The sequence below is a fragment of the Pelobates fuscus genome, chromosome 5, assembly GCF_036172605.1.
Source record: "Pelobates fuscus isolate aPelFus1 chromosome 5, aPelFus1.pri, whole genome shotgun sequence".
Taxonomy (NCBI): domain Eukaryota; kingdom Metazoa; phylum Chordata; class Amphibia; order Anura; family Pelobatidae; genus Pelobates; species Pelobates fuscus.
Window position 1 is genome coordinate 127,263,690 of NC_086321.1, and position 13,686 is coordinate 127,277,375.

At 42.9% G+C, this 13,686-nt stretch overlaps 1 protein-coding gene across 1 annotated transcript in view; it reads right to left on the minus strand.

Annotated features, from left to right (window-relative positions):
• IFT81 (intraflagellar transport 81) overlaps positions 1–13,686 on the minus strand; it is a 155,551-nt gene that overhangs the window by 66,407 nt on the left and 75,458 nt on the right. Inside the window, exon 11 of the mRNA XM_063454252.1 lies at positions 7,738–7,884. Within this exon, the coding sequence (XP_063310322.1) occupies positions 7,738–7,884 (147 nt within the window). The remainder of the gene's footprint in view (positions 1–7,737; positions 7,885–13,686) is intronic.

Sequence of the window (13,686 nt, forward strand, 5' to 3'; positions counted from 1 at the left end):
AATAGAGACTCCTCGCGATTTTGAGGAGTGGGTTTGGGTTGCATGGTATTGTGTGGAGTAGTCTTGGAGAGCGAATGTGGGGATTCTGTTGGTGGCAAAGTGTGTCTCTTGGAGACATTCTATGTCTGCTTTGTGGCTTTTCAAGTCTTGTAATAGTATTCTCCGTTTGTGTGGCGTGTTCAGCCCCTTGGTGTTGTGGGAGTAAAATTTCATTTTGTGTTATGCCTGTGTGTTTTAGAAGACCTAGTTGGGTGCGTGTGTGAGCTAGTCGTCACTCGAGATGGAGGGTTTGGGGGACAGTTGGAGGAGGGTGGAGTGGCGTGGGTTGTGAATGGAGGGTCTGCGGGAAGGGGTGTGGTGGTATGTGCAAAGACCCGTCGGGGTCTGGTACGCTAGTCATACTGTGGGGGATTGGAGTAATAGAAATCCAAATGGGTGGCTTACGGGATCCGCTTATGAACTAGGGTAGAGCAGATGTTCGTATTGTCTTGAGCAATAGTCGCATGGGGTAGGGAAACATCAATGTATCAGACAGTTATGCAATTTAAGGAATGACATTTCGGTAAGCATTCATAATGCATTCCTATGGACGCTTGCGTGCTCTCACTGTGATTTTCACAGTGAGAATCACGCAAGCGTCTCTAGCGGCTGTCAATGAGACAGCCACTAGAGGAAATAGGGGAAGGCTTAACCCATTCACAAACATAGCAGTTTCTCTGAAACTGCTATGTTTATGAAAAAATGGGTTAACCCTAGAAGGACCTGGCACCCAGACCACTTCATTAAGCTGAAGTGGTATGGGTGCCTAGAGTGGTCCTTTAAGATACAGGGAGCAAAAGGGAAAAGAAAACCAAAACAATAATAAAAAATTACAGGGTCTCTTTAATAATATCACCATTTTGCTCCCTCGAGAGAACGTGGGGCTTGGATGATATGTGGTTTAGAAACTCAACAGTTGATTTGTTCCTACTTACAATTTTATTAATTCTGGAAATGTAATTTGATGTGGGTTTTCTTTAACCTTTTCTAAACGTAATACATATTTATACACATTATAAAATGTTAAAGATAAAGGACATACACTTAATTTCTTTTAGGTGTACCAATGATGTTTACATATAAGGCAGGGCATATTTGAAAAACAAACCCAGTTGGTTAATTTTAGGGTTATACATATATGCAGAATGGAGGGCTTTAAAGCTTTAAAGTCAGAATGTCATAATTGGGAAAGATAGTACCAGCTTACAGTATTGAGACATTCTATATACTATGTTACTAATGCTTTTTTTCCATAAGTGTTCATTACAAAGAATAAGAGAAAATCCATGCATTTGTCTGGGGTACATCACAGGGATATTAGTTCCTGCAAAACTTTAGTTGAAGGAAAGGAAGTCATTGACTGCAAGTGCCATCCGTTTAAAGTTGGCTCAAATAATTCCTGAAACATTCCACTAAAGGCCTCTGGGAAAACCTATATTTATGTCTGAATTTCCTATTGTTCTTTGGTATTCCTGGGATTATCTACCCTAAGGGGCACTGTAACCTTTCTATTCCTTACGTTGACTACATTTACTGGGAGACAAATCCTTTATTCTGGGAGACTTTGTTCATTCAAGACACCATATGTAATATATGCCTGGAAACAATTTAAAGTATCTCAAGTCTAAAAATAGCTACACTGTAAAATGAGATATGCGACAACTAGTATGTGTGTTTCAGACACAATTTTATAGGTCACATGCAAACTCTATTCCTTTCAATAGTCGATTTATAAACCCTGCAACCAGACTTAAGTCAATCTAAATATTTAGGAGCCTGAATCTGAGTGGAGTGCTTCCATTCACCTAGACAGTCCATCAATCGCAGCACTCTCCCATTACATTTAATACATATCAGTAAAACTGATGGCCTCTCTAGGGAGTCAATTGAATGCTCATTGAGAAAGATTATTAAGAAAGCTTTTACATGTGTTGCTTATGTTGTATCCCCAGGCAAATGAGTCCAATATTGATATTATATAGCAAGCATTTTGCCCATCATCATATATGTATCATATGTATGGTTCTTGTTTAAAAATTAAGATGCATCTATAAATTAGGTTCAGTATTTTAAAGGGTTACTCCAAGCACCATGCCCACTTCAGTGATTCCAAGTGGTCATGGTGCCTGGAGTCTGTATGTGCAGTGTTTCGCTATAAAATGCTGCACATTCACAGATGAACCCCTCTGTTCCTGAAGGTATAACACCATCTCTGGCAGCATCATAGGAGCATCATTAGCCAGCCTGGAGATATATATCAATGCTGTGCAAAACTAGTGCAATACGCAAGTACACAAAGCATGCTGGTGCAAAACCACCAATAGCGACCCCCCCCCCCCCCCCCCCCGCTCTGTCTTCCCCTCAGACTGCACTTCCTACGCTACCTCCTCCTCCAGTGAGAAGGAGTGATATCAGAAGAGGAAGATTGAGTTGAGGGGAGAACTTGGCCTCAGTGCTAGAAAAAGAGCCTATTTATTTATATACGGAAGAGGGAGGAAGGCACCACAGAAAGGATTACTCCAACCAAAAGCTTTGTTTTATGAAAACACAAGTAACTCTAAACACTTCAGTAAAACAAGAATCATCATATTTTGTGCTAAAGTTAGGGTGAACATGTCACATTCCTTTCCCAAATCTTGCATTTTGCAATTCACATATTAGCTTAACCCACATACATATATAGCTAACACATTACTAAGAAATATATAGCTAACATGCCTATATGAATACTATAGTCCTCAGGATGTACTTGGAAACCACAGTAATCTGAATGTACCTTTCTTGGTTATATACTATGTTATTATTATTATTTAGCTAGAATGTACATATGTCTTAGAAATCGACCCTAGCAAAATGCCAATGAGAGAACATTCATCCTTGTTAAATAATATACATAACTCTTCCTGTCTGTTAAATTATACTTTCCTTCCTTAGGATGAAAATAATTTGTCATGGCCAGAACTGTAGGAGCGAGATGAATTCAGGACAGGGAATAATTATTTCATCTCAAATCATATAACACATTTACACAGAAGATCAGAGTGTGCCTATTTTAAAGGTACAGTAAAGTAAAAAAAAAACCAAAAAAACATTGCTAATTAATAACCAAGATAAAATATAAAGCATTTACAGCAAACATGTCAAACTCGCAGCCGCATGCGGCCCACAATGGACATCTTTGCGGCCTGGCGAGCCACGAGTGCATGCTTAGTGTTAAAGCAGAGTGGGCACCCGCTTTCTCCACATTGCAGGTGCCTACTCTGCTAAAAGTTACCCGCCCGGGGAGGAGAGATTCCTGGCGGCAGCGAGGGAGCTCAGCCTTCCTGCTCCTCACTGCTCCCTCGCGCGCTCCATCGACGTGCTCCACCCTCATAGGATTTCAAGAAGTAGCGGGAGGATCAGATATGGCACAGGGTGCGGACGGTGGGGTATACCAGAGGCCGGACTCCGGAGTCGCAATACTGGCAGTGGCAATGCGAGTGGAATCTGCTTGTTGGCTAGAGGGGGGAACTGGGATTTAGTATGTGGGGTGGGGAGGGAGACTGGGTTTTTTTTATACTGTACTTTTCAAAATAAACCTACGTTTCTATGACATTTTAATTATTTTTATTTATTTTTTGCGGCCCACATGAACGTAAACCTTGTTTCGGCCCATGCTAGACTTTGAGTTTGACATGCTTGATTTACAGCCACACACTTGCTTTATACTAAAAAATTCAATCAGCTGTGATTTTTTTTTTTTTTTTTTAACAGATGTGCATAGATGCCAAAAGAACACATAAAACTGGATTGTGTTTCCTTTTAAAACAACTATCCAGTTACTAACAGATAAGTCTAGTCATGTTTTGCTCATGTTTTTGTTAAGCTTTCCAGATCTACATGGACAGAGTCTTTATTGTACAATGACAAAGGCACAACTAAATGAGCAAAGACAAAACACTTTAAGAAAGCATTAAAAAGTCAAAAAGAAGAGCATGACTATTTTCCCAATGTAAGACCTGTTACAGTATCACTTTCTCAGTGGCGTATTACAGTATGAGATGAGCTGCTTGGATTGGTGGATGGAAACATGCAAAGCTCTGTGACAAATCTCAAAGGCACAGAAAGGAATATCTCAATATTGCATGCCTTCAATCACTGCAGATTTGGCAGGATACTAGCCCTGGGTTATGACTCTGGAGCTTCTTTTCTTGGGCACACGACAAGACATTTCACAAAAGCATAGTGTGGATGCAACACTTTGTTTTATTAGAATTAAATATTTGTCTTGTTTCCTTTTGTGCAGCGCTGTAGAATATTTTAGCGGTATATAAATAAATGTAATTGGTTTGCTGCTCAACTGGCATAGTTTTCACGCCAGTAATGCATTTGTGAAGAGGAATACAAAATGTGCTCCCTGCTTCTGTCGTCTTCTAGTCCAATTTCTGAAGTTGAAAAGTTGAGTAATATGTATTTAAAACATTAAATGGAAAAAAAACTGTACTAATATAACAGGGCAACAACTTTTATACAAACATACAAATAGCAAACGTATGCAATCATTACTAAAATATGCGCATATGAATATTTAACTTCAATTAAAACTCAGGAAAAGCTGTAAAAAAAACTATGGCCAGCATTACAAATTGAAATATATTAACTATTCCAATCTAGATGGTCTCACATTTCAACTCCATCAATGGCTGATCAGTGTTTTCGAATTATCAAAGACTATAGAAAAAAATAAAATATAAACATCCACCCTAATGGATCTTGGGTAAGTAGTAAAAAAAACTGGTCCATTCCAAGCCAAGGAAAGGAGATAAGCTTTGTCCTTTTTATCAAGCGTCTCTCTACTGTATGCGTCATCAATCAGGGTACGTAACCCTTTAGAGAATTGAGCTGTGGGGTCTTAACCAAGTTCCATATAGTATTCCCTATCTCCCAGGATACGTAAGGCTTCTTTCAAGTAGTTTTGTCTATCAAGCAAGACTACCCGCCCCTCCCTTACCTGCTCTTGATGAGAATATCCTTATTTCTCTTTAGGCTTTTGAGGGCACAAATTTCCCCTTTATCAGACCTCTACACACTCAACTCGGTGACTGCTCTCACCCTCACTATTTGGTCCAAATACAGACGTGTACCTACTCGCATATCGCCCAAAAGGGCCTTAGCCTAGAGTTACTCACAGTACCCACCCAGTTATACACTGCGTAACACTCACCTTCTAAGGTGACCAGCTACTATTACAGTCTAAGATACATACGTGCAGAATTGCAGTGCCTTAATACCTAAATTGCCACGCCACCACGCACCACCCAAGGACTACTTCACCTGCTGAAAGATAACCATTGACGAACGCTACTACATACAGGCCACTGGATGCACGTTCTACCGTACAGTAGAGGCTGATATTTTCTGGTCCCTATTAGGGGAGGTTATGATATGAGTGTCAATGAATGTTTTAATATCCTCTAGCATTTACTGTATAGTTTAGTTCTTATCCTACCAGCAACAATTCCATCCTGCACTTTTCGCTCACAAAGTCCTACACGCAACTGTATCTAATGTTACGGATCACTGGCGCCATGATATTTAATGTTTAGACACGACAAATAAGGTGTCAGGTTGTACAGCTAGGCCAATAAGAAGATACCCCAGACTAGTATAAGCGGAGGCATTTCCAAACGCTCCACTACTCCCTTAGACTATCATTTAAACAGATAATGTTCTTATATGCTTCCCCATTGCAACAATGCTTTTTCCTGTTTCTATGCTTTGTAATACAAGTCTTTCGCATGTCAGACACCTGATTCACATATGGTTATTTGTAATTCCTCAAAGTAACTTAGATCTTGTATGCTCCAGACGTGCCGGTGTATGTTATTGCTATGTAAAGCATTATTTAGCCTCTGCGTAGGTGCAAGTTCATATGCATCACTATGTTGCTGTTCAACTGCTTTATTTGTGACAAAAATAAAAACCATTTAACACAAATTTCCCCTTTATCAAGATTGTTAAATGACAGTCCTATTTCTATTGGAGGATTTCTCCAAATCTGCGAAATCTCTCAGGACTAATTCATAAAACATAGGTATAAAGTGTAAAACATCAATCCCCCAAAAAAGAAGAAAATAAGATGCATTTTGAGATGAAAACAGGCAAGATGGGGATTGAAATAGCCATGAATGGGGGGGCGGGGCCTGACAGCCATCATGGCAGGACGTGCTCTTTGAGAGCTCCAGCGAAAAAGGACAGAATCTTGGCAAACCCGGCTACAAAAACGACGCCAGCACCACAAGGGATCCAAAAACGGGTCCAGAACCTTACCGGGAACAGAATGACACCCGACTTGCATCGCTCCGCACTGCAAGCACAAGCTCCGACCATGCGGCCTAAACTGGAGCGGAGCCCGAGGCCTGGGGGAGGCGGCCGATCCCCCGGCCTAGGACCTGCTCCCAAACGCAACCAGACGACTGCCCTGCTGCCCCCCCCTCTGGACCGGCGGGGGATATCCCGGTCCTCGCAGGGGACGATTTCCCCCCCCTCACAGCACCAAAAAGCGACGAAACATGAAGCTACCCGGGAATACAAAGGTCCAATCAAGATGGCGGCCAAAGCACGAGCGGCGCCACAACGCTCCCTCACTAAGCCACCGGAAAGCGTCTGGATATTCCTAGAACGGATCAGCAACCACCTCTGGAGCGAACTCCATATCAGAGGCCGGCACCTCCACTCAGCTATCGGTGCATTGGCGGTATGGATACGGCCAGCAACCCGACGCCAACTTGGCAGTTACTCAAACTCAGCCATTGGAGCGGTCTCAGGTCAGCAAAAGAACCGAGGACCGAAGCGGCGAGTGCGGACGACATCCCACCCCGAAACCGGCAGACGGTCCTGCGACCACCGGACCGGCACAAGCGAACCCACCCGACACACTCCCCACTCAGAGGTACCTGACCCTTCCGACCACCACAGTGCAACCCGGCATATGCAGACCCGCATGGCTGATCGGGGATCAGCACAGCCTCACGCCACCAAATCTGTTCGGCTCCAATTCCCCCCGCGACACCCCATCGAGACCGTTTGGCCACAGCATAATGCCGAGTGGTTTCTTACTGCTGGGCGACGGGCCTCAAGGACTGGCGTAGGCTGAGAGCCTAAGGCGGACTAGCTTCATGTGCCCCACTGGACTGCCGAGGACTCCGTCTCCTTTTCGTAATTAGAATTCAATAGTGTCTAACAACTGACCAAGTAATTCACCCAGTGGTACCCTTAAGCATTTAATCCATAAAGCATGATACACTAATTATCATCATTCTGAGGACACTATCACGAGATTCTTATTGGGCACTATGCCCTTCATGTATAATTTAAGCCTGTTGGATATGCAGTTCTGTTCTCCTAGTACAACTCACGCTAACCACGTTACTTATCTACATTTCTAGCCTACCCTATACGTCTAATAGCACTGATGTTTAGACGTGTTTGTTATGCTTGTTTAATTGAAAAAACACCAACAAAAAAGAGGCAGTCACTCAGGAGATTATGTCATTGTGCATTTTATTGCAATGTTGTTTTGTGATCATTTGTTATAACTCCATCTCTTTTTTCTGTACTATGACTCTTAATGCCTCAAATAAAAGAAAGATTGACAAAAAAAAAAGAAATAGCCATGAATGTTTTCTATCTGGTTAGTTTACACGTGGACATTCTTACCTCATCTCCTCGTAAAATTTCAGAGCCATCTATATCACGAGCTTGGTTCAATTTCTGTGCAATTTCCTTTTCTAAATTGGCAATCTCTTCTTTTGCCTCCTGCAATTCTTCAGCTTTGGTTTCTTTCTTTCGTGCAATTATAGCTGCCTGTTTTGAACAATCAATAAATTAAAAATAAGATAAATTATTATCATTTATATACTGCCTACTTTTTCCATCGCCCCTAATACATATACAGTGGTGCATTTTAGCAAGCAACTAACAAGCAAAAATTATGCAGACAATCTAGACGATGGGGTACAAGAACACAAGACAAAGAACAACATGCTGGGAGGAGGAGACAGGGTAGGTATCATATACATATAATCTATTGGATGAGAGGGGTAAGAGTCATCCCATTCATGATGGTATAGCTTTTAAAATCATGAACAGGAGTTGGTTATCGTCTCCATAGCTTTTACAATTAAATTTTAACAAGAAGGAAAGTCTGACATATAAATATGCAGTTTGTGAACATTCTAAACCTTACATATTTGATTTTTAGTGAGAGATTGCATATGCATACAAAAATCAAAAGGTGAGGTCTGTTATCTTAAATAGGCCAGCTTTACATTCTACTTATAACCATTCCGTTAGAGATAGAAGAGAGACAATTAGTGACACATTCGAGGGGGCAGGAGAGAGATCAGGGGAGAAGTAAATCTAAGAGTTTCCAGCAAATACATGGTACTGTAATTCAAAGAAGTTAATAACGTTGCCAATAGATCCGGTGTAAGTAGAGAACAAAATGAAAACTGAGCTTTTGTGGACTCCAACAGGTATATGGGACAGGTAAATGAAAGATGGCAGAGCATCCACACAAACAAGGATTCACTATCAGAAACAGATACATGTGTCACAATATCCGTAACAACAAAAGGGGAGAAAAATAAACAAAGAAAAAGAGAGCAAAAATGCAAAATGAGGGTTGTGGAAGGAGCGGAGGTGTTGGAAGAAGGTGAGCCTCAGGTCTGATAAATGCTCGTAGCCATAAAGAAAACAAGACTCAATAGACATTAGAAATCATTGTGATAATTACTATGAGGTCACGGGCTCCAGGTCTTACGGTAGGGCTGGATAGAGGCACGAACTTTGGTAGTAAAGTCATCCATTAAATTTGCTTCTCTAATTTTAGAAAGGTCTTAACACCAGGGCGAGGTATAAATGTTTCTCCAGCTCTCAGACAAGGCCCTAATTGTTGGCAACGCATATTTGCCTACCAAGCGGCTTTCATGAGAGAAGAATTACTCTACAGGTCTCAAGAAAAGGAAAACCAAAGGGGATGGGTCCACCGGCTTGGAGACCATGTCTGATAATACAAAGTGTATCATAGCCCAGAATCTGACCACCGTCAGACTTCCCACCACGTAAGAGCCACTATTCCTACAACCTCCCTCACAGTCATGTGAAGAAACAGCTCCCATGTAGTCCAATCGTACTGGATTCATATACTATCTTGAAAGCATCTTGTAAGTCTATTTCTGATGCCGTTGCCTCCCAAATATTGCAACATCCATCCTTGTCCAAAGGCTCTCACACAACCCCACCCCTGGCATAGATATAAATCAATGGAGACCTGTTTGCCCCAGGGGCATGTAGGTGCTGATAGAGTCGAGTAATGAGCCCTTTTTCAAAAGCTAAATCAAAAATAAAGAAGGAACGGGGCCTAATTCATTAGTAGTCCAACACAGAGACTTCATTTGTTTTTTTCTAATACAAAATTAAGGAAAACATAACTTTTTACTTTTAATATAGTTAAATCCCACTCTGGAGGAAAATCACAAAAATCAAGTATTTTTTAATTGTCCGCATTTACTATGCAAGGTTAAACTGCTCTATTCTTATATATATTTACTTGTCCAAAAACAAATCACGTGAACAACCTAAGTAAAATGTCTACATCTGTTTGCTACCTGTTAAGGTCTCTCTACTCCCTAATAGTGCACTTATACGATGTAGACCTGGGGTGCCCAAAAGACATTTTAATGCTTTTTCTTTTTACAGCTTTTTTTATGATGCTTTTTATTCTAAAGGCATGCAAAGCCTCACTGGAGTTGTAGTTATGCAACATCTGGGGATCTACCTTCTGGATGCTTATGATATAGACCATTGTACTGAATGGGAAAGTAATACTAAGTAGGAGGCTCCCATACAGTTTCGGTCAGCTACACACTGGTAATCAAAATGAAATTTCCAAGTCAGAGTAAAGAGAGAGAGAAAGAGGGAGAAATGGCTGTTCTCTAAGCTGCCCTATCTCATGTTGTGACTACTTCTAACCCTGAATATTTGCCAGCTGATCAATAGGAGAGTCAAGTCAGGTAAGACAAAGGGAGAAAGAAAATCAAAGATCACATCACATCCGACATGTGTTTCGCCCGCTGATCAGACTCCTCAGGAGCGCAATCCAAATATCTTTGATTGGCTATTCCCTCTATCATAGGTGCCCTGAAGATACAGAGTCTCCAATCATATATTTTATGACTGAGTGACCTGAACTACTTTCCAATTGCCATTTATTCTCAGAACATTGCATTGTTCTCTTGGCAAGAAGGCTATTTTTTCCAGATTGATCTTTCCATTCTAAAAGGGAATTAAAAACTCTGACAACCAATTGAGAAATTTCATCTACAAACCACCACTAGTAACTAACCTTCCATTAAACTTCCACCATATGCCACAATGCTCTATAATCTGTCAATTAGCTTGTTATTTAACCATCATATAATTCTGTGGAACGCTTCAATCGATGAAACAAGTCTTCCTTGTGACACGTGTTAAGCATTTCAACTTAACACGTTTTATGGTGATATCATAATGTGTTATCAATGCTACCTTCATGGTTAGGGGTTCAGTCCATGAGTGGTAGGACAGGGCGGAATTAAGGAAAGTGGGAGGAGGCGGGGGGGGGAGGGGAGGTGTCCTGCTGTTAACTAAGTCGTGCAGTAGTCGATCTCCTACAGTGAAGCCATTGATAAAACTCTTATGGCAACATATGGTAGTCTTGTGTTCCTTAAAGTCGGTTTACCTCAAGTGGCCAACGGTGGCATTCCCTATGTGGGAGTTATCCAGAAATCGAGCCATGGGACCCAAGTTTTGAGATATTTATCCCTCTTCCCCATAATTGACCAGTGGATCTCCTCTAGCTCCCTCGTCCTTTCTACTCTCTGCACCCATTGATCCCTAGACGGCACTTTGGTTTGTCTCCAGTACATTGGAATTAGAGCATTGGCTTCCCCTAGGAGTGTGTTCAAGAGTTGCTGTTTGGAATTCTCCCTGAACGTACAAGGCCAACCCAATAACACCTGGGAGGGGGAAAGCCATGATGGCAGCTGCATTATATTCTTAATGTCTGTCAATATTTGCGACCAGTAGGGCGCTATGCACCTACAGCCCCACCAAATGTGCTCCATGTCCCCTCTAGCCTCCTCACATCTCCAACAGGAATCACTGACTGTAGGCCAGTAGGTGTGTAGCTGTTCTGGTGTTCTATACCATCTAGTGGCTCTTTTATAGAAGGACTCTTTGCGAGCTATGCTAATCGGGGTTTTCATCCCTGAGGCCATGATGTGTGACCAATCCTCATTAGTCATGTGGATGTGTAGACCTCTCATCCACTTGTGTTGGAACGAGGGTCTAGGTTGTGTCCCGGTGTGTGCTTGCAGAATGGTGTAGATGGTAGACAACGGCCGCCTGGTGGTTTGTCCCTGTGAGCATAGTCGTTCGAACTGAGTTTTGTCTCTCTTGCGCCACATCGGGACGACTGAGTGGGTCAGGAAGTTGGTCAGTTGGGCTTTGCCCATAGTGTCCAGGAGTGTCTCCTGTCTATGAAGTGTGGGGAAAGCTTTTAATTTAAGTGGAGCGTCCCCTGTCGTGATTTCCGCGAGTGTAGGGGAGGGGGTCCCATATAATCGGGCTAGGATGGTGCTACCCTGTCCATGTTGAAAGTCTGGGTTGTCCGCTATTGGGAAGCATGGGGACACACCGGGGGATAAGCCCCATTCCTCCTTGTGCCTCCTCCAGATTCGGAGTATGTTGTGTATGAATGGGTGATGTGTGAGGGAGATTTTGTTAATTTGGCACATTTGCCAGGGTACGGTGAGGAGTGGCACTGTTGCAAAGGTCTGTTCTAGATGGTTTAATGCTTTTGTCTCACCTGGCCCCGTCCATTCCATGATGCGAATGTCCATTCCATGATGCGAATGATGTGAATAGTACCGCAACATAATATTTATATAGGTGGGGTAGGCCGAGTCCTCCCATCCCAGGGACGGACGTTAGGGTGGAGTAGGCTAATCTCGCATGTTTATGGGCCCATATGTAGTTCGTTATCATAGATTTCATGCATCTGAAAAATTCCCATGGGAGGGGGACAGGCAGTGCTTGGAATAGGTACAACACTTTCGGTAGTACCATCATTTTTACTATATTGACCCGGCCCATCAGGGAAAATTGGGGTAGGTCCCATTTTTGGAGGTCCCGACCTATGCGTTCAAAGAGGGGCGGGTAGTTCCTAGCATATAGGCCTTTAAGTGTGGAGGTTAGGCGAGTCCCTAAATACGTTAGTCCCGTTTTTGTCCAGTAGAATTCATGGAGCTGTCGAATGCGAGCCTGTAATGGGGGGGGGGGGGTGGAGATCCCCAGGATCTCACATTTCCCAGTATTCATTTTGAAGTTTGATAAGGCTCCAGAGGTCTCAATTTCCCCCTGTATGTGAGTAAGAGTGTGGAGCGGGTCTGTAATAGAAAAGAGGACATCGTCCGCAAATGCAGAGATTTTCACCTCACCTCCAGGGTGTTGGTGGCCTCTAATCTTGGGATTATTTCGGATTGCAGTGAGGAATGGTTCCACCGCCAGGACAAACAAGAGGGGGGATAACGGGCAACCTTGCCTGGTTCCATTGTTTATTTGGAAGGGGGCAGATGAGTAGCCGTTCACCCTGACGGTGGCTGTGGGGCCTCTATACAGTGTGTGTATCCAATTTCTAAGCTTCAGGCCAAATCCTAGCCTTTCCAGTACTCTGAACAGATAGTTCCAATCTACTCTATCAAATGCTTTTTCAGCATCTATGCCTAGTAATAATGTCGGTGTTTTTGCCGCGTTTGCTCCATGTATAATATTTATTATTCTCGTGGTATTGTCCCTGGCCTCACGGCCGGGTACAAAGCCTGCCTGGTCTGGGTGGATCATGTCTGGCAGAAGGGGTTTGATGCGGTTGGCGATTAGTTTGGCTATCAATTTTAGGTCAAGGTTGATAAGGGATATGGGCCTGTAGTTACCGCATGCCCCAGGGTCCTTTCCCGGTTTGGGGATAATAGTGATTGAAGCTTGTAGCATTGGGGGGGGTAAGGGGGTGTTTTGACCCAGTTCGTTTAGCATTTTAAGAAAATGTGGTTCTAATTCCCCTGATTGTGTCTGATAATACCTCGCTGTCAGTCCGTCTGGGCCGGGACTCTTGCCTTTTGGCATTGTTTTAATTGCCAAGGCGAACTCTTCGTGGGAGAATGGCTCATCTAGGGCTTGTGCGGTCCCCTCTGTGACTTTGGAGGTGAGGTTGGTGGTCAGGTAGTCTTGGACGTTGGGGGGAGGCCCTCCTGGAGGTGGGAGGTTATAGAGAGTGTGATAGAATTCACGGAATGCCTCGGCTATCCCTTCAGTAGTGTTACGTTGGTTCCCCATACTGTCTGTTATATTGGCTATAAAGGATTGTTGCAATTTGGCTTTAAGCGCTCGTGCCAACAGCTTCCCAGTCTTATTTCCATGAGCATAAAAGGAGCTTCTCGTCAATTGGGCTGATCTATGCGCTTTCAGGGATAGCAGAGACTTGAGCTCGACTCTGAGGGCTGTCAGTTTTCGGAAGGTTTCTTGAGTGGGATTCTGTTTGTGTAGGGTTTCCTGTTCGTGTATGGCAGT